General features: G+C 53.7%; 11 protein-coding genes across 11 annotated transcripts; 8 read left to right on the top strand and 3 right to left on the bottom strand.

The window, feature by feature from the left end:
* Window positions 1-477: 477 nt before the first annotated feature.
* PG994_002691 (uncharacterized protein) lies at window positions 478-2,830 on the top strand (the record flags this gene model as incomplete). The annotated part of the gene is made up of 3 exons (XM_066854100.1): window positions 478-491; window positions 581-2,375; window positions 2,450-2,830. 3 exons carry the CDS (start codon window positions 478-480, stop codon window positions 2,828-2,830), a joined length of 2,190 nt encoding a protein of 729 aa, XP_066719955.1.
* A 622-nt stretch (window positions 2,831-3,452) lies between these two features.
* On the top strand, window positions 3,453-4,278 carry PG994_002690 (uncharacterized protein; the record flags this gene model as incomplete). Its single annotated transcript, XM_066854099.1, has 2 exons — window positions 3,453-3,761; window positions 3,862-4,278. The coding sequence occupies 2 exons, from the start codon at window positions 3,453-3,455 to the stop codon at window positions 4,276-4,278; spliced, it is 726 nt and encodes a 241-aa protein (XP_066719954.1).
* Window positions 4,279-5,468: 1,190 nt separating this feature from the next.
* PG994_002689 (uncharacterized protein) lies at window positions 5,469-7,067 on the top strand (the record flags this gene model as incomplete). The annotated part of the gene is made up of 3 exons (XM_066854098.1): window positions 5,469-5,647; window positions 5,720-6,513; window positions 6,565-7,067. 3 exons carry the CDS (start codon window positions 5,469-5,471, stop codon window positions 7,065-7,067), a joined length of 1,476 nt encoding a protein of 491 aa, XP_066719953.1.
* Window positions 7,068-9,339: 2,272 nt separating this feature from the next.
* PG994_002688 (uncharacterized protein) lies at window positions 9,340-10,353 on the top strand (the record flags this gene model as incomplete). Its single annotated transcript, XM_066854097.1, has 1 exon — window positions 9,340-10,353. The coding sequence occupies one exon, from the start codon at window positions 9,340-9,342 to the stop codon at window positions 10,351-10,353; it is 1,014 nt and encodes a 337-aa protein (XP_066719952.1).
* Window positions 10,354-11,482: 1,129 nt separating this feature from the next.
* PG994_002687 (uncharacterized protein) lies at window positions 11,483-12,981 on the top strand (the record flags this gene model as incomplete). The annotated part of the gene is made up of 2 exons (XM_066854096.1): window positions 11,483-11,750; window positions 11,816-12,981. The coding sequence occupies 2 exons, from the start codon at window positions 11,483-11,485 to the stop codon at window positions 12,979-12,981; spliced, it is 1,434 nt and encodes a 477-aa protein (XP_066719951.1).
* A 401-nt stretch (window positions 12,982-13,382) lies between these two features.
* PG994_002686 (uncharacterized protein) lies at window positions 13,383-14,758 on the top strand (the record flags this gene model as incomplete). Its single annotated transcript, XM_066854095.1, has 3 exons — window positions 13,383-13,448; window positions 13,524-14,390; window positions 14,444-14,758. The coding sequence occupies 3 exons, from the start codon at window positions 13,383-13,385 to the stop codon at window positions 14,756-14,758; spliced, it is 1,248 nt and encodes a 415-aa protein (XP_066719950.1).
* A 569-nt stretch (window positions 14,759-15,327) lies between these two features.
* PG994_002685 (uncharacterized protein) lies at window positions 15,328-17,080 on the bottom strand (the record flags this gene model as incomplete). The annotated part of the gene is made up of 5 exons (XM_066854094.1): window positions 15,328-15,400; window positions 15,504-15,825; window positions 16,612-16,737; window positions 16,779-16,842; window positions 16,940-17,080. The coding sequence occupies 5 exons, from the start codon at window positions 17,078-17,080 to the stop codon at window positions 15,328-15,330; spliced, it is 726 nt and encodes a 241-aa protein (XP_066719949.1).
* Window positions 17,081-17,826: 746 nt separating this feature from the next.
* Window positions 17,827-18,036, bottom strand: PG994_002684 (uncharacterized protein; the record flags this gene model as incomplete). Its single annotated transcript, XM_066854093.1, has 1 exon — window positions 17,827-18,036. One exon carries the CDS (start codon window positions 18,034-18,036, stop codon window positions 17,827-17,829), a length of 210 nt encoding a protein of 69 aa, XP_066719948.1.
* Window positions 18,037-20,291: 2,255 nt separating this feature from the next.
* On the top strand, window positions 20,292-21,130 carry PG994_002683 (uncharacterized protein; the record flags this gene model as incomplete). Its single annotated transcript, XM_066854092.1, has 3 exons — window positions 20,292-20,329; window positions 20,375-20,630; window positions 20,693-21,130. The coding sequence occupies 3 exons, from the start codon at window positions 20,292-20,294 to the stop codon at window positions 21,128-21,130; spliced, it is 732 nt and encodes a 243-aa protein (XP_066719947.1).
* A 325-nt stretch (window positions 21,131-21,455) lies between these two features.
* Window positions 21,456-21,845, bottom strand: PG994_002682 (uncharacterized protein; the record flags this gene model as incomplete). The annotated part of the gene is made up of 1 exon (XM_066854091.1): window positions 21,456-21,845. The coding sequence occupies one exon, from the start codon at window positions 21,843-21,845 to the stop codon at window positions 21,456-21,458; it is 390 nt and encodes a 129-aa protein (XP_066719946.1).
* Window positions 21,846-22,306: 461 nt separating this feature from the next.
* On the top strand, window positions 22,307-23,177 carry PG994_002681 (uncharacterized protein; the record flags this gene model as incomplete). Its single annotated transcript, XM_066854090.1, has 2 exons — window positions 22,307-22,354; window positions 22,413-23,177. The coding sequence occupies 2 exons, from the start codon at window positions 22,307-22,309 to the stop codon at window positions 23,175-23,177; spliced, it is 813 nt and encodes a 270-aa protein (XP_066719945.1).
* Between the last annotated feature and the right edge of the window lie 9 nt (window positions 23,178-23,186).

Raw genomic sequence — 23,186 nt, 5'->3', positions numbered from 1 at the left:
TTTACCCTGGAGTCTCAGCGCTTCTACCCGATCATGGCGCCTGCCGTACCGTACATCGACCAATCAAATGTCGATGTGAGTCATCGAACAGTTGCCACGACTGATAAACAGGCCAAGGTCATATTCGCTCCGATTGCAGCCAACGAGCCCGAAGGAGCCGATCGTCTTCCACATAATGTCAATTCTGTTGGCCTCTTGTTGGCCAAGCCTCGTTTTCTTCCTCTTGGACACAGTCTACCAGAACTTGTCGTCCCCAAGGATGGCGGTCTGGGCTTCGATACCGTCAATAAACATGCCCCCCCTAGATCTCAGTTCAGACGAAGGTGATGTTATGTGCGATAGAGATGACAGCGAAGATGACCTAGGACCATCTGCATCATTAAATCTCTCACGTACAAGCATTTTTCTTGAGCGAGCACCTGACTACAAGTTCTCCGAACGCCGCTACCGGCTTCAGCGGCAACCGACGTGCGCATAATGCGTCATCTGCTGTAAGTCATTCCTGGATAGCAGACACCTATATCCTTCTTCAATGCCTAGTAGCTGAAACCTCCCACCAGGACTTCCCTGGTGCTTTGAGGGAGCCGGAAGATGGCCACGCTTTGTTTCGGTTCTCGGTTATTGAGGGACTTGACCCAGCGGATTATGCACATGATGGTGCTCTTCGGCAAACAGCACCTACGGTGATATCCGACGCCGGTACTCAGCAGTTCAAGGGACAGAAGCACGAGAACGCCACCTCCCTTTCATACACTCCGGAATTGGACGGCACCTTAGAGGATCGGATCTTTGCCGCCCGGCAGCTCACTCAACATCCCCAAGCCGAACCTTGGAAGAGGGACATGGGCTTTATACCCAAGAAGCAGCTGGACAATATCATCACCGAGGAGTCCGTCTACCAGGAGCTGAGCCAGCATTTCGCCCATAGGTACGACGAGGAGAATCTTCGGCAGTATGCCGCATATATCTGCCGTGACCAAGAGTTCATGGTTGGTGACGGCCGAATCAAACTCAAATCTTACAAACCGGTCTTCGCACTCCTTGTTATGTTCAAGAAGACGTCCGATATGCTGCAAGTTGTTGAGGAAGACGTCAGTGATCTCGACCTACCCCTGGTCGATGTTGTTGATGGCAGCTACGGCCGTCATCGTATTGGCCGGCCAAGTGGAACACCCAAACACCACTCGGACGACACGAATGTTCCTCTTTTGAGCCTGTCGAAGTGGAGCAGGGTGGAGAGCGAAAGCTTCCTTCGGTACCAATGGATGATGCTAGCCCCTTTCTTCCGAGAAAGTGAATACAACGACGTCCAACACTACCAACTCCACGATAGTCACATCTTGCCATGGAAAGACCGCGCTGATGATGAATACTTTGCGCACCAAGGCGGGTTTGGAACCGTCTTTCCCGTCCGCATCCACCAAGAACACCATAACTTCAGCGACCCCGAAGCCTGCAAACGTGGCTTTGCCATCAAGCAGCTAATGCACCGAAGCCCCGCCAAGTTCAATCGCGAGGTGGCAATCCTGCAGAAGTTCGTCGGACATAACGCTCACGAGCATATTGTTGCTCTGTTGGCTACCTACGAGCATTGTGGGAAGTATCACATGATCTTCTACCGCGCCCAAGGCGACTTATTCAAGTATTGGAAAGAGATCAACCCAAGGCCCAGCTTCAATCGGGACACGGTCTTGTGGGTCGCGAGACAGTGCAAAGGCATCGCCGATGGCCTCGTGCGGCTCCACAAACATCATACCTTTCCTATATCTGCGGGAGACGAAGGAGAGTCATTGGTGCAGTCTGCGTACCCGCAACGAGTCGATGCGCACAGCAGAGAGTTCACTCATCCAACTACGACATCCAGCAGCCAGGACCCACTGGGCAAGCCGGAGTTGGGGAAACGCAAAAGGCCTGTGGATGACATCGGCGTTGAGAATGAACTGCATGAGCGAGGAGGGCAGTGGAAATTTGGACGACACGGCGACCTGAAGCCAGAGAACATCCTCTGGTTCCAGGGATCTGAAGGGAGCTACGGTACACTCAAGATCGCTGACTTTGGCCAGGCCGAGCTGCATGAGTGGCAATGCAAGACTCGGAAGCGATCCGAAGTCGCCGACACCATGGCCTACCGAGCCCCAGAGTGCCACTTCGGGGATGAGAAATTCCGACAGTCGTCCGATGTGTGGTCCCTGGGTTGCCTGTTGTTGGTCTTCGTGGCCTGGGCACTCGGCGGCGCAGAGAAGGTAAAGGAGTTTGCCAAGGCGCGATGCGCCTTCGACGAATACTGGGAAATGCCGTCAGATACGTTCTTCGACATCAGGAGCCTACAGGAGCCTGATCTTTGGAGCGTGACGGTGAAACCGGCTGTCGTTCAAGTAAGCATTACCACACCCCAAGCTCGCTTTGCCAAGGATTTCAACTCACATGGCACTTTTGTCTGTGAAATTAGTTCATCTGCGAACTGCACGCTCATGCCAAGTGTTCTGACTATTTCCACGACCTCCTGAACTTGATCTTCCAGAAGATGCTCGTCGTCGAGGTGGCGTCGGATAACAAGCGCATACCGTGTTATCAGGTCTACAAGAAGCTCAACGACATGCACGAAAAGTGCCATACGAAGAAGGAGTATGCCACGATGCCGACACCTTGGAAATCGCAGGACATCACTATGCCAGTACCATCTTCTCCAATACACGTGCGACCACTCATGGTCGCGAATGGGGGCATGGAAATCGTTGCGAAGAGGAAAGGGGAGGTGGAACTGACTGGTCGGAGGGATAACAAGAGACCTCAGGGTGCAAAGAAATTCCAGCGGTCGAAGACGAGTTGATCCCGGCATTGGTCCAAGGCGGGCACTTGATCCGGCGATGGAGCAAGGCGTTCAAGGGATGAGGTGCATCATCCGAACGTGGCGTACCCTAAATACCCAGGAGCCAGGCTGGCGGATTAAGGGGCGGAAGTATGACAGTTCAGACAGGGATAATGGTTGACGCTGATTGGTGGAAACATTAGCGAACTCGCCGGCCTAGCTTCCGTCGGCGACCGCCCACTTTATATCTGAAATCTGCCTTTGGGCACCGTCGGTGCCGCTAAGACTGGATGAAGCTTGTTCCAACCCCACGTCGTTCCTGGTTCCCAGCGCGCAGGGCTCACAGGGCACGATCCCCAATTTCCACGACTCGCGCCAACATGCAGCCTCCCGCTGTAAATTGATGAGAACTTGTTTCAAGTATAGCAGACGCTTATTGCTTGCCACGACAGCACTGGGGACTGGGGATGATGCGTTCCGTGGAACGACACGATGATCTTTAATTTGAAATGGCTAGCAAAGAGTCCTCGACGTATTTAAGGAGACGTAGTCCTGCTAGAAAGAGAAGACCTCCCATTACAGCCACTCTCTACAAACCCTCTTATCATAATAGCTCAGTGGAATCATCCAAACTAAATCCATCATGCCTTCTTCCCGAATCATGCACGGCCTCGGCGCCTTGGCCATGAACCTCATCGCCCTGACTTCGGCTTCTCCCGCGCCCGCCGGCCTGACCAAGTCCGCCGCCGCCGAGACGGGCCAAGGCACCTGGTACGGCGAGAGCTGCGGCGAGGAGGGCTGCTGGCAGAACGGCCCCTGCGCCTTCGTCGACTACGTCCTGCCGGCCGGCATCGACGGCTCAACCTGCGTGTCCGAGACCATCTGGGACAACGCCTACCAATGCGGCGGCTGCGTGTCCATCACGTACCAGGGCAAGAAGAAGATCGCTATGGTACGCAAAGCTCCCTTATCTCTGCAATACCCGAACGCTGGCACTCTATCTCCAGTTCAAGGTAAATGCATTTTCCTCAGTGACGCTAACCGAATTGCAGATCACCAACAAGACGGGCGGCAACGCCCAGCACCTCGACATGAGCCCCGACATGTTCTCGCAGCTAGCCGACAAGTCCCTCGGCGAGATCGGCATCGAGTGGGAGCACGTCCCCTGCCCCATCACCACGCCCCTGCAGGTGCGCATGCACGGCGGCGCCTCGCAGTACTGGTTTGCGGCCACCGTGGAGAACGCCGTGTACCGGACGGCCAAGATGGAGGTGTCGTCCGACGGCGGGGCCACCTGGAAGCCCACGACGCGCGACGTCAACAACTTCTTCAAGCTCGAGGGCAACGGCGGCGTCGGCGCCGCGACGGCCTGGGTGCGCATCACGTCCGAGACGGGCTCGAGCGTGGTGCTTAAGGATGTGCAGATGAAGTCGGAGACGACTACCAAGGCGGGGGAGAACTATGCTTGAGAGGGGAAGGAAAGAGAGGAGTACTTAGAAGGAACGGGGCGACAAAACAGTTATGATTTATATTGGACCTACTTTGATTTCATGTATATACTTTAGTGTGCACAATTTGGCAAAAGAACTTCGGTCAATCTCAAGACTCGATGAATTCTCGTGTGAAAGCATTGGCCAACACACTCGCAGTGCTTCTCGGCGCGGAGATAGAAGTCGACCAGGTCCCTGATCACATTCATTGAGGCTTGCCATGAGGCCAAATGGGCGGGGCGCATTGATCGCATATGTAGGGGGGTAAGGATTGGACCCCGGTAGCTCGGATCACTTCCGAGGCATTCGGAGCTTGCCGCCCATTGCCAAACCGTCCGAGGGGGCGGTTGGATTCTGCTCGGCACCGCGTCTAATGAGGAAGATATCCGCGGTCTGCAAGACTTGTTGCCTCCGAACCACTACTGCTGCCAAGCCGCAGACGGGGAGGGTGCCGTAGTTCGGCATCGGCAAGCTCCCAGAGCTGATCTGGTGGACACGGACACGGACATGTTCGCCAAAGAGTTCTCCGAGGCGAAGCAATTGAACGGTTCTATTCTCCGACCAGCTCTTGTGTTGGAAACGTACGGTGTCAGAAGGCGTAGCCAGGATGAGGCGGAAGGGTTGAAGCCCAGCGCGGGTCTTACCAGGAGAAGAGCCGATGCCTGGACTTCCTTAATGTGTACATCGCGGAGTTCGGGTACGACTCGATTCTCACGAGCGTATCACGTTTGTTTACCCATGAGAGTCGAAGCGAATCGGCTAGAGGTGCGACAGGAAGAACTTGTCCAACTGCTCAAGCGCTTTTTAGATTGCACTCCAGAGTCCCGAGCGGATCGAACTGATATTTGCCGCGATGCAATCGGCGTAGCAGGTCGGAAAAATGCATATTGTATCTGGTTCTACAGAGGGAAATAAATGTAACATGAGCGGAAGGGCCCGACACATCTAATCTTAGCGCCGGCGTTAAGCACTGATGGAGACCGCCAAGCAGCAAAACCGACCTGGAAGCCGAAGCCGGTCAGCGCTAGACACCAGGGCCGACCCACTGTAGCAAAACCCGCTGCATTTTCGATTTGAGCTGACCGACTGACTGGCTTTCTTCGTATCTCTTCACCCTGCTTTTTCACCAAATTCCAGGCTTAATCAGGGGTCGAATATTGCATTGCAGCATGGACGAGACGAACCCTCTACTCCCCGACAGGACTTCAGAGCGCGTGAGGCAGATCGAGGATGCGCGGGACGACGTTGTCGATTTCGACCCCTGCGGGGACGCTGAGAACCCGCTAGAGTGGGCGCCGGGCTACAAATGGGCCATCGTCGGGCTGCTCGCCTTCATGGCATTCACGGTGTAAGTCACCGAATCAAATAAGACCCCATATCCCCTGGCGCACTCATGTTAGCTAACTATTGATCTGTTCAGGACCTTCACCTGCATCTCGGTGGTTCCCATTGCCTCACGCATCACCACCGACCTAGGGGACCCCCGCAAATCGTCCAGCGTCCTGCTGGTCACCATCTGGGAGCTGGGCGAGGCCGCCGGCCCCCTGTTGATGGCGCCGCTCTCTGAGATGTTCGGGCGGTACCCGGTCATCAATGCGGCCAACGTGGGATTTATCGGAGCGACCGTTCTGGCTGCCCTCAGCCAGAAGGCGCCGCTCTTCATCGCAGCCAGGTTCCTCACGGGGCTAGCCGTCGCGACGAACGTGCTGAATCCCGCCATTGTCGGAGACATGTTCGTCACCGAGCAGCGTGGGTCAGCGATGAGCTTGGTCCAATTGGCTCCAATCACGGGCGGTGCTGTCGGACCTCTCATTAGCGGTGCCATGGCTGAAACCATTGGCTGGCGTTCCGTCGTGTGGCTAAACGTTGGACTTGCTTGCGTATGCGAAGCTTTCCTTCTGACAGGCTTCAAAGAGACGTACAAGGTACCAATCCTGCGACGCAAGGCTGCCAGGTTACGGCAAGAGACTGGCGGCAAGGCTCTGCGTACCGCCTTCGACCTCATGGATGACGAGCAGAGTACTCGCAAGCTGTGGGACGCGATGATGCGACCGGTGCTCGTATTTGCCGATTCATTCGTCCTGCAATTGATTTGCCTATTTGGGGCCATGACCTTCAGCTATTATTACATTTTCTCGACAACTTACCCTGACGTCCTTATGCAGACTTACCATTTGACGCCTGCCCAGACTGGATTAGCATTTATACCTTTCAGTAAGTTGATCATCGACAGCTCAACCCATGGCAACTTCTGACGTACCACAGCTTTTGGTTCAATTGTCGGTACACTGGTGTGCAATGCGCTTCTTGACAAAATCTACATCAAGCTTCGCGATGCCAACAATGGTGTCGGGCGGCCTGAATACCGACTGCCCATCATCATAGTTGGGGCTTTCGCTCTGCCCATAACATTCACAATGTACGGTTGGACCGCGGAGTTGGGACTGCCGCTGGCGGTAGTGCTGATAACGTCTGGGTTGTTCGGCTTCGCCATGAACTTTGCGTTCATGCCTGTGTTCACCTTCGTGGTAGATGTATTTGGTCTTTATTCCGCCTCTGCCATCACTGCCATGATCGTGACGCGCTGCGTCGCGGCGACTTTCCTGCCACTGGCTGCGGTGTCGCTGATCAAGCAGCTGGGCGCTGGGTTCGGGTGTACTGTGCTCGGTACAGTCGGCCTCGCGTTTGCTCCAATCCCCGTGTTGATCTTTCTCTACGGACCTGCGTGGAGACAGCACTCGAAGTACACCATGGGAGACAGTGCTTGAAGTCTCTCTTGGCATTTACTAGGATGCCCCAAGGTCAGCTAATTTGCGCACAGCAATTCGAGTGGGATTGGATGCATGGAAGTCTACTTCACTTCGCTGTGCCATTCTCGTGAGTGCGCCACCCCGTTAGCCGCACCCGCTACATTGGATAGAATGGAGGTCATTGACCTGTGCTTTTCGAACGGGGGATTCCGCGGCGGTAGCTTCAAGCTTCAATGGTGTCGTTGAACGGCCAGGCCAATTTCGAGCCAAAGCGAGCTTCCCCAGAATCGCCCCATCCCAATGAGCTTATTACGACGTTAACCCATTATAATAATTATTGATTGGGCTCCTCGCAACAACCTGCGTCTTCTTAGCCGATAAAAAAGAGAGTGGTGTTTGATATTTTACTTGTCGTCCTCGTCGTCGTCGCTGCCAACCGTACGAGATTACGTCGCTTGGCGCAGGGATTCCGTTGCTTGTACCGGCATGATCGGGTGCAAGCGGTTGGAAGTAACGACATGATCCCAGAGGTATGGAATCAACTTTGCATATATGTGGTCTCAACTTATGCTGCATGTGTGCTGGAGTGTGGGTTTGTCGGATCATGTTAAATCGACTGGTTGAAGGTTATGGGTCAAGAACTGGCCTGTTTCCGTCTTGTCGAAATTTCGCCAGGGCAAAAAAAGGCAGAGGGCAAATACACCTTGCTCAATCGCTTGTGGTAACGTTTACAGGTCATTATGTAATCATACTGTTGAGGATCGTTTAAGATGGATGATAGGGGAATTATATTCGAAAGGTGACTTACTTCACTGTGAGCAATATTGAAGATGCCGGGAGACCGCAAATCCATCCGAGGCTTGCAGAAAACCTGGGAAAATTGTTTCTCCGATGAAAAAGATAGTGCGCCGAATTTATGTCACTTAGAATGAGAGTGGCAGCAACGACAGTCCAGCCACGACAACCTTGTTCAATTTCGGAGGAAGTCACCACCATGCACACGAAATTGAATCCTGCCAAGAAAGGAATCCACAGCATAAAAACCCGGCCATAGAGCGAGCGGTCTCGCCTTCGTATTTGGATGGACTTGGTATGGATTCCCCACTGAATCAATCACCGGAGGCCCTCCCAGGTGAATGCTATCGTCTCAACCAACCTGGCTTTTGTGTCGTTCGAAGCAGACACATGACAGTCGACATCTGAATAACGCCCTCAACATACCTACCAGCGAACTCCAGAGACTGGCACGGGAATACCGCTATTCTACAGCTTTTGATGAAATATGAGTCTATCGAGACGGGAACAACCCTTGTGACTTTTCTTTACGAGTCCCAAAACAAGGAAAGGGGAGGGAGATATGCGCGCAGACTGAGCCTACCAAGATTACTCCGGAAGTCGACAAGGGATGACCAAGGCAAAGTGGAGGTCTTGACTCACCGGAGATGCCTCGGATCCTATGGGACTTCCGGGATAAACACACGGCTTGGTGGGCACGTGGTGCTGCTGTACTTAATTCAGTGAGACCCGAATATCCATAAACCCTCTTTTGTATTCACTAGGTAAGCTGATCAATCATGAGAAAGATGTCTTATATGATGGGGTCTTGAGCACGGAAACTTCAAGTTCGTTAGGCTGCTGCCTGGCTGCTTTTTGATCATGTATAAGTGGTATTTTTCTGCGAAGGACGTAGATCTTGCGAGATGATATGTATGCATAGCAGATGTTGAGGACTGCATAGATTATAGCTGAGGTATACTCAGGTCATAGCGAAGGAAAGCAGGGGTGTATAGCAGATTTGCTTGCGCTAACCGTTAAGTTTATAGTCGACCCAGTTTTGCCATAAATGGTAAAAGGGAGCACCAACCGCCCATAGTTGAGACAAAGTCTATCGAGCAGAACGTTCACTCAAAGAGCTCGCCGTCGGCTACGTCTGATCAGTAGAAAAATGTTTCTGGGGTATATAGTACGGGCTTGCTACCCGCGAATGTTGGTCTTTCTCGCCAACTTTCCTTCATCGATCACTGCTCAGGGACAGGTCCGAAATCATTGGTATCACGCTGGGGGTATTTTCAATGTAGGTGCGTGCTCGCTGGCTATTGTACCCTAGACCTGTAAGAAATACTCCACGAGCTCCACCATCTTCTCACTATCCAACTGTCCCGAGGGAAACTGACATAACCGACGCTCGACCAAGTCGCCAGCCTTTGGTTCTGGACAACCCGTACACAGACCAACCTCCTGGTTACGAGTACTAGCTGTACTCGATTAGTCAGACCATCTACTCGCGAAGATGGCCTCCCGCTATCGTGCAGGGAGCCCAGAGTCCCAGTACGGACCACCACGACCAAGACTACCAACACCAGACCCAGACGGGCAGAAGGGGATCACATGGAGAGATCCTAGATACCATGACGAAAATGGTTGCACACTGCGTTTAGACCCGGAACAATATGAGCCCAGCCGCCGCCATATGAAGGGCGAGAAGTTGAGCACTGCTTTCCCCGAGGCGATGGCAGGCTTCCTGGACGACTCGCACGACTATGTCATCGCTTTTGTACGAGGGGACGATGTGCGTCTCGAGGCCGCATTCCGGCAGGCGTGGCAGAGAATGGACCTTGTCTTCCGTGCGCCACAGACACTCAAGAAGCTTGACATGGTCACCGCCAGCAGTTCGGGCTGGCGGCCCACAAGCCCCTCTCATGCCATCGACTTCATGTGGTACTTAGCGGAGCGGGCCAAGCGGGAACTCAAACAGGTTGAGGCCCCCTGGGTCGATTTTCGTCTTCCGGACGTCCACCTCCAATGGCTGAAAGAATGCGTCGTCCCGCGCCTGTGGGCCGCATTCGAGGATTGCGCCGGGTACGACCTGTTCACAAAGGACCAGGGTTGGTGGTACGACAGGTCGTACGACGAGCTGTGGGAGAACGCATGGCGTGGCAGAAAGAACGCCAAATCGGCTGGGGCGAATGTGGGAGTAGGTCCAGCTGGAGAAGAAGACCGATCCATCATACCTCAGCCGGGACCATCGACGCCGGCAGTCCCGACTCGTACGAGCTTGACCCAATCTACTCCGGTGTTTCCATTGACGGCAGCTGGCCCAGTCGCTCGCACGGCATCTACTTCATTGCCCGCAGCAGCCGCCACCACGGCTGGTCCACCAGCGGCTCCTAAGGCAAGGACGGCACTGGTTACTTTGGATGAGGCTCGTAAGAGAAGGAGGGCAGAATCAACTTCGTCAGAGACAACTTCGTCAGAGGCGAGGAAAATGCCGAAGATGGGGCTTTTCAAACCGCAGGCACGGTAGAAAGCCACAGCAGCCCAGCAACGAGTACGCCAGAGGCAAAAAGAGGCGGTTCCGTCGCCACCAGCAACAAGCCGAAAGGGCGGTCTCCAGCCAAGCCAAAAGCGCAGTCTCCAGCCAATCCAAACCGCCCTTCAAAGACAGACAAGGAGAAGGAGAAGGCGGACCGTCTTTTGAAGGACGACGTGGACAAGTTGCCCCGAAGCGCTGTAACGAGTGCGCAAGGTCGAAAAGGGAATGCAGAGTGGCTAAGGACCCCATAGCTTACGACAGCATGAAGTGCAGGTTCTGCATCAGGAACAAGACGGGAGAGAAGACCTTGGCGGGCGCGCATAAATGCTTCAGCTTCGACAATCCCGGCTTCCCGTACCCCCAGGATGTCGTTGACGACTTCAAGGACAAGAAAATGAGGAGAAAGCAGGGGGGCGCGAAGAAGAAGGTAAAGGGTGATAATACGATTGCCGTTGGGGGGCATGATGCGTCTTGAGAGGGCGGAAATGGTGCAATAAGCACCCGCTGCCGCATGGAAAGGGGTGTTGGCCTTGCCATGCGACTGCGGCGGTGGGCAGCGGGCTAGTAGCAATACCCTGATGAGGATTTCTACTGGACGTCGTGGCCAGGCTGACCGTCAATCCGGCCATGGCCTAAAACAGGGAGTTTTGCTTTTGCTGGGTTTCTCGTCTTTGGATGCGGTTGTGGGTTCCGCTACTTTCAGATCTCGAAATGTTTCTTAGAACCATTCACGAAGGAGATGCTGGGCGCCTCCTGGACTGGATGTCAAAATAGCGTTGGAATTTTTGCTTTCTTTGTTTTCATATAGGTGCATGGCCATTTCCTTGAGTATCCTACTAATTACGAAACGATTAATCAATAATATCAAAACAAAGCTGCGTTGGACGTGAAGCGGTTTAGTCTTGTTGGTGCAGTCTGAAATTAAACGTGGTGCAAATGACTGACTGCTGCGGTCAGGCAGGCGTGTTTCACTGCTGCACAGTGGTCGTTTATCGCTGGAGCTCAACTTGCGGGGGCAGCCTCCAATTGCTCCAGCGCCACCTAACCATTCCTACTTGATCCTCGAGTTCTTGACATACCTCCTCAAGAAAGTACCCTGTCCTGAGACGACTGATTCAACATGGAAGAGAACGCATCAAGTCCTGTCACGCTACCTCGCGACAATCCAACGCGGAGTTACTGGCAAGACCCCCCAGCTGACATTGCCGATCTCCGCACCACCGTAAGCCTGCCGGAATCCGCCGACGTCGTCATCGTCGGCAGCGGCATCACTGGCGCCGCCATCGCATGGAATCTGCTCCAGAATGCCCGCCATGAGAACTTCGCCCCTCGCAGCATTGTCATGCTCGAAGCGCGACAGGCATGTTCCGGCGCTACAGGCCGCAATGGTGAGCCTACACCCCTAAACCCCGCGCGCACTAGAGCACACAGCAGCTGATGAGCGTCCCTGTAGGTGGTCACACCAAGGCCGCGTCCTACCGCACATTCCTGCACCACGCCAAGGAGCACGGCATCGCCGAAGCCGTCAAAGTCGCCAAGCTGGAGCTCGCTAACATCCGCGCCCTGCACGCCTTCGCGCGCGAGCACAATATTGACTGCGACTCGCACCCATGCCAGACGGTGGACGTCGTCTACGACGCGGCGCAGTGGGCCGAGGACCAGCGGGCCGTGCAGGCGTTGCGCGACGCCATGCCGGGGCACCCGGCGTCCGAGTACGGCCTCCTGACGGCGGACGAGGTGCGCGACCGCTTCTACTGCGGCCGGGGCGGCGACGAGGACATCGCGGGCGGGGTCTTTTACGAGGCCGGCAGCATGAGCTCCTACCGGCTTGTCATTGGTATTCTCAAGCTTTGTTTGGAGCGGGGGCTCAACCTGCTGACGAACACGCCCGTCCTCAATGTCGAGAAGATGACGAATGGCGATGGTAGCGATGGTTGGAGGCTCGAGACGGAGCGCGGTGCAATCACGGCACGGAAGGTCATACTTGCTACCAATGGCTATACGGCGCACCTACTCAACCAGTTTCAAGGAGTCATCGTCCCGCTTCGCGGCCATGTTACTGCCCAGCGGCCCGGCCAGAACATGCCGCAGAATGGGCTAACTGTCACTTACAGCTTCATACATGGCGACTCCTACGATTACATGATCCCACGCCCCCCAGGATCTCGCTTCGAGGGCGACATAGTTATTGGCGGTGGTCTACATGACTTGACTGACGGTGCAGCGTCCGAGTATGGAACGACTGACGACACCGGCTTCAACGGAGTGATAGCTGAGAACCTCCACGAATGCCTCCCGGACTATTTTGGGGACAATTGGGGCGACGACCACTGCGACGGGCGCATTCGCCGCGCGTGGACCGGTATCATGGGCTACAGTCCAGACGGCTGTCCATTCGTCGGCGCTGTCCCCGGTGCCGAGAATTTATGGATGGCAGCTAGCTTCCAAGGTCACGGCATGGTTCTGTGCTGGATGTGTGCCAAGGCGCTGGCAGCTATGATTGATGGCCGAGACGATGACGAGTTAAAGGATTGGTTCCCGGATGCGTTTCGGGTCAAGGAGGATAGGCTCAAGCAGGCGTTTCGGGGAGCACTGCACCTACAGGCGGCGGAGTCTTAGGCGCTCTGCGATACCACCCCTTCTCTAAGCTGTACAGTAGAATATGCAGTCCTAGTGCTCCAAATGATCGTAAACGGTGGATACTCTGTCAGAAATGGGACCAATCTTTCTTACGATGCGTACCTGTGAAATCGCGGGTCTTCCGAATAATCTGGGGTACCCCACGTCGGGGACTTGACTTGGATTCGTTCGGTTCGTTTGAGACCGGGACAGATGGGGGCGGGGGAGGGGCAGCACGGAGTAGCTTCCGAGCTTGGTTGACTCCAACTCCAACAAACATGATGAAATGAAGTTGCAACATTGAACGATGTTTGAAATGGATGCTATCAAATGCAGGAATTACGTGCGTAGTAATTGCGATTGACCTAAGAATTGCCCATTGCCCAGAATAAGACGACAAGATGGGGAGTGTCACCGAAGACTTTCGAATCATCATAGCGGGTGGAGGCATTGCTGGTCTCGCAACGGTTAGCTCGCCTGTTTCCCCTGCGTTCATTGCTGCGCTGTGGGAAAAGCAACCCCCACTTAACAACCAGCTCTAGGCAATTGCTCTCAGGGCCCCGAACCGTCAAATCACGGTCCTCGAGCGCTCGCGCATGCTCGGCGAAGTCGGCGCCCTCATATCGCTGCAGCCCAATGCCACTAAGATCGTCTCGAAATGGGGCATCGACAAGTTCCTCGAGCAGGCCGAGCCGATGCCCGACCGCGCGTTCCGCATCTTCAACCCAGAGGGCAAGATGGTGCGCGATATGCGGCTCGAGACCGAGATGTTTGGTGCCGACCGGATGCTCTACCACCGACAGGACTTGCACCAGGGCCTGCTTGACGCGGCGACGAGCCCCGACTTACCAGGAGAGCCCGCGGTAGTGAGGACGGCGAGCGCTGTGGCCAGCTGCGATCCCGACGCAGGGACGGTAACGTTACAGAGCGGCGAGACGCTCGATGCAGACTTGATCATAGGTGCCGACGGCATCCATTCCGCGATCCGAACCGCCGTGCTGGGCGAGGAGCGCAGCGCCATACCCACCGGCATCTCCGCCTACCGCCTACTGATCCCGATCGAGAACCTCCAAGGCCTCGACCTACCCGAAAAGCTGATCGACACCAGCCGCTCCAGTCGCGAAGGCTCGACCACCATGGTCATGGGCCACGACAAGCGCGTCGTCATGGGCCCCGGCCGCGGCGGCCGAGTCTTCGGCGTGGTGGCGCTCGTGCCCGACGAGAAGATGAACGAGGCGTCATCGACCGTGTCCTGGGTCGAGACGGGCTCGCGCCAGAAGCTGATGGCAAGCTACGCCGACTTCCCCGACTGGCTGCGGGCCATCTTCGCGCGCGCGCCCGACATCGCGCTGTGGCAGCTGCGCGACATTGACCCGCTGCCGGCGTGGACCCGAGGCCGCGCCATCCTCGTGGGCGACGCGGCGCACGCCATGCTGCCGACGCAGGGCAGGGGGCCTCGCAGAGCATGGAGGATGCCGAGGCGCTGCAGGCCTTTTTCAGACAGCATGTCGGCGGCAGCCGTCGCCCGAGTGTCACCGAGATCACGTCAGCGCTGCGGTCGGTGGTCGCGGCGCGGTACGAGCGCGCTAGTCTCATCCAGCTGTATTCCCGTCAGCAGGCTAGGCCGGCGACCGACAGCAAGGCGTCCAACACGGTCACACTGGACCCCGCGCAGTTTATGAAGTACAACTGCGACTACCATGGCGCGGAGGCCTGGTTGGCGAACCAACAAGCGACAAAATCGAACTCAGACCCAAGGCCGGAGGCATCCAGCTAATTTTGCATGGAGCTGTGTGAACTTGCAATCATGCCAGCCGCCTGCAAACAGATAACTCTTTGGAGGACATGTAGCACTATGATTACGGGACGGTATTTCGGCCAACATACGAGGGTGGATTGGATTTGCTTGTTCCCGAGGAAGAACGTAGACTCCATGTGGTGTTCGCTACACTCGTGCTACCAGCTGTGGCTTATTGAGCTTAGAAACCAGATATGAGACCGTTCACCGCTTGATACAACTGCTTGTTTATATATTCTGATTGGTCATGATGTTTTGTAGCACCTCCAGCCCCTCCAACCTCACGGCCACACAATGCTAGAGGGTACCACGCGTGTTACTCTCCTCTGAAACAGATACCTGGGGCCGATTCCAGCAAAGTGAGGAGGTCTGGATCCGGAAAAGTGCTCATATTAACTTTACTGCCCGCCCGTCTCGCAGAAACGAGAAGCAAGCAAGGCGAGCACCCTGACCAAAAAAACAATAGTTTGCTTTCGATCGAACCCATTAAAACATATCCACCCAACACGTTTCCCCTTTTCTTCCGGAACAGCCAGTCATCTGTCTATTTAAGCTTCACCCTCGCCCAGTGAAAGCTTCTCCTTTGGAAACACGAGGAAAAGCAAAGTTTTGACGTGCAAGCTACTGAGTTCGCAAAGATCCTGTTACTCCTACAACCGTGTTTGGAAGAACCAAAAACCCCTAATCTTAAAACCATCCACAAACCTTGCCGTCACATATTTACCTACTGTCATCGAAAGCCACAAGAATATTCAACTCAAAATGGTCGCCGTACCCACCACTGCCACCCTGGCTCTGGCCCTCGCGTCCGCCATGAGCGGTGCGGTTGTTTCTGCCGATAGCACAACCACCGCAACCAGTACCACGACCAGTATCAGCACCAAGACCGTCGTCTCTACGACGGGATCGACGACGCTGCCGACCACCAGCACCGCCCTGAGTTCGAAGGCCGCAGCGGCGACTATAGGCGTTGTGGGGGGACTGAATGGACTTGGTGGTGCGGCTGGGCTCGTCGGCCTCGGGGTCGCGGCCCTGGAGGTCTTGGTCTAGGTTGGATAAGGTAGGTAGAATACGTACCTAATGGCTTTTGAAAAATGGAAAGAAAGAGGTCGGGGCGTGGGTTTGGATTACATGGTTTGCGGCCAGTTGATTTACAGTGGTTTTGGCGGGTGATGGTGTACCACTTGAGTTTACATGAAATGTCGTAATTGATGTTCACACCACGTACACTCGACTTTAATTGCCATTTTAGAAACAATGCTCAATCGGTCCACTGTTCATTATTAGCCCTATGGCCAGATACATCTTGGCTGAGTAATCTATCCGATTGACCGTTTATGCACATGGCATGGCTGAGTAGATGTCTCGACTAACGTCCAAATTCAAACTCCAGCCTCACCCCTCACCTGCCCGTCATGATTTGCTCAAGGCTCTTCTTGCGGATCTTGCGAGCTTTTGAGGCTCGTAGGGCCAACTATCCAATCTGTGAATCTGACAGGGGAAGAGGCAATGCGACTGGCAGAGCTGCCTCGTAACCTGTCGAAAGCTCCTAGCGCATACCAGACAGCAATATTTCCCTTGATTTTTTCACAGTGATAGTATGCATCAACGTTGGGGAATTGGTTGTTGTCGAACTTTGTTGATGATGGACCCGGTGGCGATTGGTGAGTCTGATACTCAATCACATTCGTTAATTATTTTCTTGAAGTCGCTGTCCGATAATTCCGCCGATGCGAACCTGCTAAAGATCCAGGGACCTTGTGAACTTGGTATGTGGTGAAACCCAAACCCTAGCATGAAGATGTCGTGCTCCCAACTGATGCGGATCATACCAAGTGCTTCGCATTGATCCATGCGAGGTTTCACCACCATGGCATCACAGTGGGTTTCAACAATGGCGATCAGGGTAGAGTAGACCATGGTGGCGATGCTTCGGCTTTCCTTGGTGGTGCGGAATACTGGGAAGGTCCCAGCAGATTAGAGATGGTTGCAATGATACGGTTGGTATCCTTGTGGAGGCATAGTATTCGGCCCTTATTCTCCTCGATGACAGCAAGTTTCCACTACACGTACAGGTGTGGTTCGTAGGTATCGATCTACATTGGTCTTGTGAGGTCTTTTCGGGGAGGGGGGGGCCGGGCAGGCTCGGGTTGGACTCACGATCATGAACTGGATCTCTTTGGGAAGATGGGAGAACTGAGGAAAGTGTTGGGCGGCCACGATGACATGACGGTTGTCTTGTCTGTGTGTTGTTCTGGGTCTGCCTCGGCGAGAGAAATCAAGATCTGGGAAGAAAGGCATGACTGGCGAGGAAAGTAGACCATAAATAAAAGCATGTGACTACGTTGACTGTGATGTGTGTGGCAAAGATAGATTGGTTAAGGGCCAAACAAGGAACGAAGTGGTGGTTCGTTTGTTACTTAAGTGGAGGTTGCCTACTATCACGTTAAATTCAATTGTCCCAAACATGAAGGAAAGAGCGCAAGAGGCTGCAACACGGTCTGCTCACAATCTCGCCAGGTCAGGTTCACATTTTGGTCCAGCTTCAATATGAACTCAGCTATGCTTTTTCCGATCTTCCAATTGCCAGACAGCTGTCCTACTGCCAGCTACTTTGCCTCCGAATTTCCTACTTGCAACTCCACAGGTGTGAAGTGTGGTCACCTGAGCAAACCCTTATATGCCCGAGTAACGAAGCGGTCAGCGTCAGCATAGTAATTCAGTCTGCTCAATTCATCGTGGTTAGTGCATGCCATCGTTTCCTAATAAGAAGATATGCTTCACCTCGTCTCTTTTCTTCCAACTTGTCGTTTAAGCTTGTCTTGTTCGATTCGCCTATTGCAGCAAATCTTCCAATCGAGCTGGCAACTCACATTAATTGTGCAAATTACGGTATCACGGGTAATAAGGGATAATCATTTGTTCTACCTGTTCTGGTCTTTGTGGGACGGTAGCTCCAGCTGGGTTGCCTCGGCATTGAATTAAAGCAAAAGAAACAAAACATTAGATATTGTTCTTGTCTTCCGACAAAATGGAATTCCTTTCTCTCATGATTTCTGCAGACCGTCATGGTCCGGGACCCACAGCTTGTCCTCATCCAGGAAGTCGGTGTTGCACGTACCATCCGCCTCCAATGCGCCCTCGAGCGTCATCATGGAGATCGCGGACTCCTTCCATGCGAAGTGGCAGTCCCGGCCGAAGCCCGGCACGGCGTATGCCGAAGACTTTGTGGCCGTGCTCGCTGCGACTGAAGTCATCGTTGGACCTCTTCATCAGCCCGTACACGAAGACGGGGCTGCCGTTCCACGTGCCGATGTGTCGGACCTCGGCTCCCATGCTGCAAGAGAAGGCGTCCTCGGCCCTCTTGGTCCAAGACACGCCGCCGTCGTCTCCGCTTACCTAGGCACACTATCTTCTGGCCCAACATGATGATTCCTTTCTCTTGGACAAGTATTAAATGTCTACGTGTTTGCCAATAGCTAACCAAGTTCAATTCCCGTAACCTGTTGATATCCTGATATATAATCTTGGGCCCAACTGAGGCCAACATGGCCGCCGCTGGAGGCGCAAGCAAAAGCATGAACGCGTCTGTCCAGTCGATACTGCCCCAGCCATCCATTTTGCAGTAAATATTGTAGGCCACCCACGGTATGTATACCATATGAAACAGCAAGACGTGATCCAACAAGACGCTTGGTTTCTGATCAGGGCCGTCGACGTGAGTAATCCGGGGCGGCCCGGCCTGTCAAACGCAAATCAATCAATCAGACCATTGGGACCGTCAGGGCTCGGCACGGGAGGGTGCTTTGGGGAATGGCATACCTTGAGGAGCTGTCGTTGCTTTGTCTTCCGAGTTGGATGCCATTACTTCGCAGCTGATTGGATGATGTCGGGGGGCTTCTCTACTCCTCCGTAGTAGAGGCGGTGGTGACTAGTCTCTGTGATCAAAGTGATAAGGGGGTAATGAGAGACGAGGAGGGTTGGCAGCCAGCAAAAGATGGGGTGGTCTAAGGTATATAAAAGCGGGCTAGGTGGGCGGCTACAACCTATATATGCAAGGTGAACAGGGATTGGGATCATACTGCCACTCTTCTTATTGGTTTCTTGGTCTAGGCAACGCCTAAGCCACATGCACCTTGTAAGTCAAGCATGCATCGACTGTGGGGATGTTAGGCAGTTGGTCCGCATGGGTATTTCATATAGTAATCGAATACTATTATTAGAGACTAGTTTTAGACCATAGAAGATCTGTAGGAGACCATGATGAGCCAACATGACCGCCCACTTCACAACATTACCCATGATCTCCATCCGAGTACCGGTCACTCTATACCTTCGAGCTACCTGGCTCAGGATGGCCAGTCTGGTCCCGTGTCGTCGCTAAGGCATCGTCTCTGCCTCACTATGCCATGGGGCAAACGCAATGATAAATATAAGCCCAGCAGTATAGAAATTTCCACCCGGAACATCTCGATCTCTATAGAACACCAAATAGAGAGCGGCATAAAACCCACCAGAAATATGTGAGCAGACCAGAAATTGAACCGCCCCTGGGAGGATCCGCGGACAAGCAGCCATCAGCATACCAGGGTTCATTAACGAGTAATCTTGATTGAGAAGACACATAGCTTGAAATGTTAGAAGCATTCGATTTAGCCTGGTTACATAAGACCGAAATACTTCGCCCGTCGTGATTCATGGGTCGCAACTGATTCGAGTTGGCACCTTAAATCGAGGAAGAGTGTGGTGGGGAGTATTCTAACCGGGGCAGGTTGAGTATTTGTCAGAACCTTGGACTGAATATGAAATAGCAACCATTCCTTACTTAAATAGAAAACCCCATCTCTAAGAACCTCTGTTAGTGATGAGGCCAACAAGAACAGGTCCCAAAACAAGTGCAGTCACAAATAGTATCATCGGAAAGGTGGTGTAAAGGGGGAACTTAGGTGGCGGTACCAGATCGTAAAGCATGATGGTTGCGAGCCCGTATATCCCTGAGCCTCCAATGCCCTGGAACATATTCTTTAATACGATAGAAACATGGCAGGATCTAGCTTCTGGTCTTAGTAACTTGCTATGCATCTAACTTACCGTTGAAACATGGTTTGAGCGCCACCACATGCATGCGAAAACGCTGCGAAGATGAAGAAAGCAGATATGCACATGTGTTTTCGACCAAAGAAGTCACTTAGTTTGGCAAAGGTTACCAAACATCCTATTTTAGAACAGAGGTGTTAGCGTCTGCCAAGTAAGGGATGGTTGGGGTTAACACAGCGTTACACCACGTATGCAAGGGAGCAAATTCGCATTGATCACCAACCAACTGGGTCCTATCAAGTCGAACTTTCACATCTAGCCATTTAAGGCTGCCCACTTCCTCGGGTGACACGAGCATTATCTTCTCATCCCCTTCTTCACTTTGGGCAAGCTCGGTAGTTTCGTCTTTCTTGCAGTCGGGGTCTGAACACAGCAAGGAATTCAAGCAAGCATCGCAGCTACCATCACCACCATCATGGATGTCACTGGATACGCTTTCCGTTACAGGCGGGGGTAAGTTGATTGCCACCATCTTGGGGCTCTATTGGACTAACGAAGAGCTGCAGCAAGCGGCATTGGTAAGGCCAGCTGCTATGCCTTGGCCGAGGAAGGGGTAAGCGGCGTCTTGGTTGCCGATCTCAACCTGGACGGCGCCAAAGAGACCGCAGAGGCAATCAAGGCCATCGCCACCCATTCTGAGTTCCGCGCCGAGGCTATTCACTTGGACGTCGCCCAGGAGGAGTCCGTTAAGCGCGCTATCTCCCACATGATCAGCCTATTCGGTCGCGTCGATTATTCCGTACATTGTGCCGGGGTAATTCTATCCTCAATCAAAACTAGATTACGCGTTTCTTTTTCTAACGAATCAACCCCAAGATACCCGGAGGAACATTTGGCCCCATTGCAGCGGCCAATTTCTCAGACTTTAAGCACCTCCTTGAGGTCAATGTTCACGGAACCTTCCTCGTGACCAGTCTAATCTCAGCTGCTATGAAATCGCAAGACCCTAAGCCCGTCCATCAGAAGCATCCGGAGCGAGGCCTAAGCCGCGGAGTCATTGTAAACCTTGCTTCCGTGTCTTCCTACATCTCGGTTCCATGTATGATGCAATATACTACCTCCAAGCATGCTGTATTGGGCATTACCAAGACCGCAGGTACGTCATTCTCATATACCACCCCGATAGCATATTTCCACGCTAATCTCTTCAAAGCCATTGATAATATAGAGCATGGGATTCGAGTTAATTGTGTATGTCCAACGTGGACTGATACCCCGATGGTCCAGCGAGCCATGGAAGTAGTCCCGGGCTAGCCGAATCACCCTTTCGGGCATACCAATGGGTCGTCTCTGCCGACCGGAAGAGGTTGCTGACACGGCCGTGTATCTATGCAGCCCACGATCCAGTTTCACCACTGGGACTGGTGTAATCATGGACGGTGGAATGAGTCTTTCCTGCAAGACCCAGCTTAGTGGCAAATCGATATTCTACTAGGTGGTTACAGACTGGAGCCTTGGATGGAACAGGTACTTTCATATGTGGATGCAATAGTCCGAATGGATCAACGCTATCTCGTGTTGTTTTGGATATTAGGTGCAATGAGACAATATGACATATCATCCCTTGATGTGACCACTATTAAGGGTTGTTGTACTCGGAATGCATAATAACAAGCTCACCACCACGGCGGAGACCCGCCGGGCCGTCGACTCCAGCACCGGTCGGCCCCTGGCCGAGGTGCCCGCTGCTGGGGAGGGAGGCCGGCAAGCCTCCGCCGGCGTAGCCATGGAGCTGTTCCACCTCGGCAACCTGATCAGAATGATCGTGCTGTTGCGTATACAGGAAGAGCAAGTCGAGGATACTGAAGAGGTAATGCTTGCTACAGGGGGCTTTTGTCTGCTGACATTTGACAGGTCTCTCTGCCTCTATCCAATACATCGTCTCCTCCGTTGTCCCTTTGAAATACCGTTTCATAGAGGCGAGTGGCGCGACGCTACGCCTCCCCCCAAGCGTCGACGAGTCGACCATTGCTAAAAGGGGGGACTCTCGTGGTGCGTGATAGCTTGCTCTATGGTTTCAAATGAAAGTCATGACCACTAAAATGAAAAACCAGCAGATTTTATTTCATCGAATGACAGCAATGACTCCGCTTTGCATAAGTATGGTCATTACGAAAAGTTTCTCCGATGAAGCCCACACTCCTATTAAAAGAGCGTCACTACTACATACCTTAAGTATCCATCTTTCTAAACATGCTCTCCAACCAGAAGTAACCAGCGCATTACTGAACCTAAATACAGAGTTATTCTCCCATCTTTCTACCCGATACATAATGTAGCCACCTTTGCTCCATACTTTACATTCGCTGCAGATGAACACACATGTCCAATATGTCGGCCGCCGCCTAGTTCTCGCGTTTCCCCGACTTGCCATACGAGCTCCGGCTGCAAATAGTAAGCAAAGCCCTACCCAACCCTCACGTGGTCATGATGGCTCCCCAAAGCGATGAAAGTCGGATCTCCCTCCTGTTCGATTGGGTAGCGGAGCATCAACGCGGTGGACAGACTGATTGACTCGCGTGTAACACTACTATAGTGGGAGGAAGCCGTATTTGAGGAATACGGTTATCGCAGCCTGGTGTTCGACTGCGAGCCTTCCCGCGTCCTCCTCACCAGGGAGCACCAGCAGCTCTTCCGTCCAGTATTCCACGCCAACAGCGAGAGCCACGCCGTCGCCAACACCTTGTTTCCGCGCCGCCTACCCGTCTACTCCTACACCGACAACACAACCGCTCGCGCCAGATACAGGCCAGGCGACTTCGCCGACCAAAACCCAGCCGTTGACGACTGGTCCCAGCCGCGATTATACCATGGGAGAACCGTCGAGCCGCTGCCGAAGGTCGACCCCCGCAAGGAAAGGCTCGTCCGCATATTCGGAGAGATTCCCATCAGCCTGAAGTACGACCACTTCCTGTTCTATTCGAGCTCGAGCTCGTGCTGCATCCTCAAAAATGAGTTCCTAGACCCTTCCACCGACCCCTCCACTCCCCTGTCCGTGTCCACCATGCCCTCTGGCGAGCAGAGCGGCGCGATCCGGGACCGCATCAAAGCCGCCATCCGCATGCCAAGTGAGGCGGCCCCGCTGCGACCCCGGGACCCAGATCGAGTTCCGCCGCTACGTCCAGAGCCCCGTCGGAGGGGTGCAGATCTTTCGAGGGCTCCTTACGACCAACTGATACAGTTGACACGTCATGGGCTGCCAGATGTCGTATCAGGGGTGAGAACAGGAGCATTCAAGGTGAATGAGACGCATTATGGGCAAAGAGAATCAAGCTTGTCATCAACAACGAGAGACACGTAGACATGAATA

The sequence above is a fragment of the Apiospora phragmitis genome (assembly GCF_038363925.1).
Source record: "Apiospora phragmitis strain CBS 135458 chromosome Unknown utg000003l:1.0-2676785.0:1.0-2680665.0, whole genome shotgun sequence".
NCBI classification, from domain to species: Eukaryota; Fungi; Ascomycota; class Sordariomycetes; order Amphisphaeriales; family Apiosporaceae; genus Apiospora; species Apiospora phragmitis.
The sequence above is the reverse complement of the archived record's forward strand: the minus strand, read 5'-3'. Positions and strand labels throughout refer to the sequence as shown.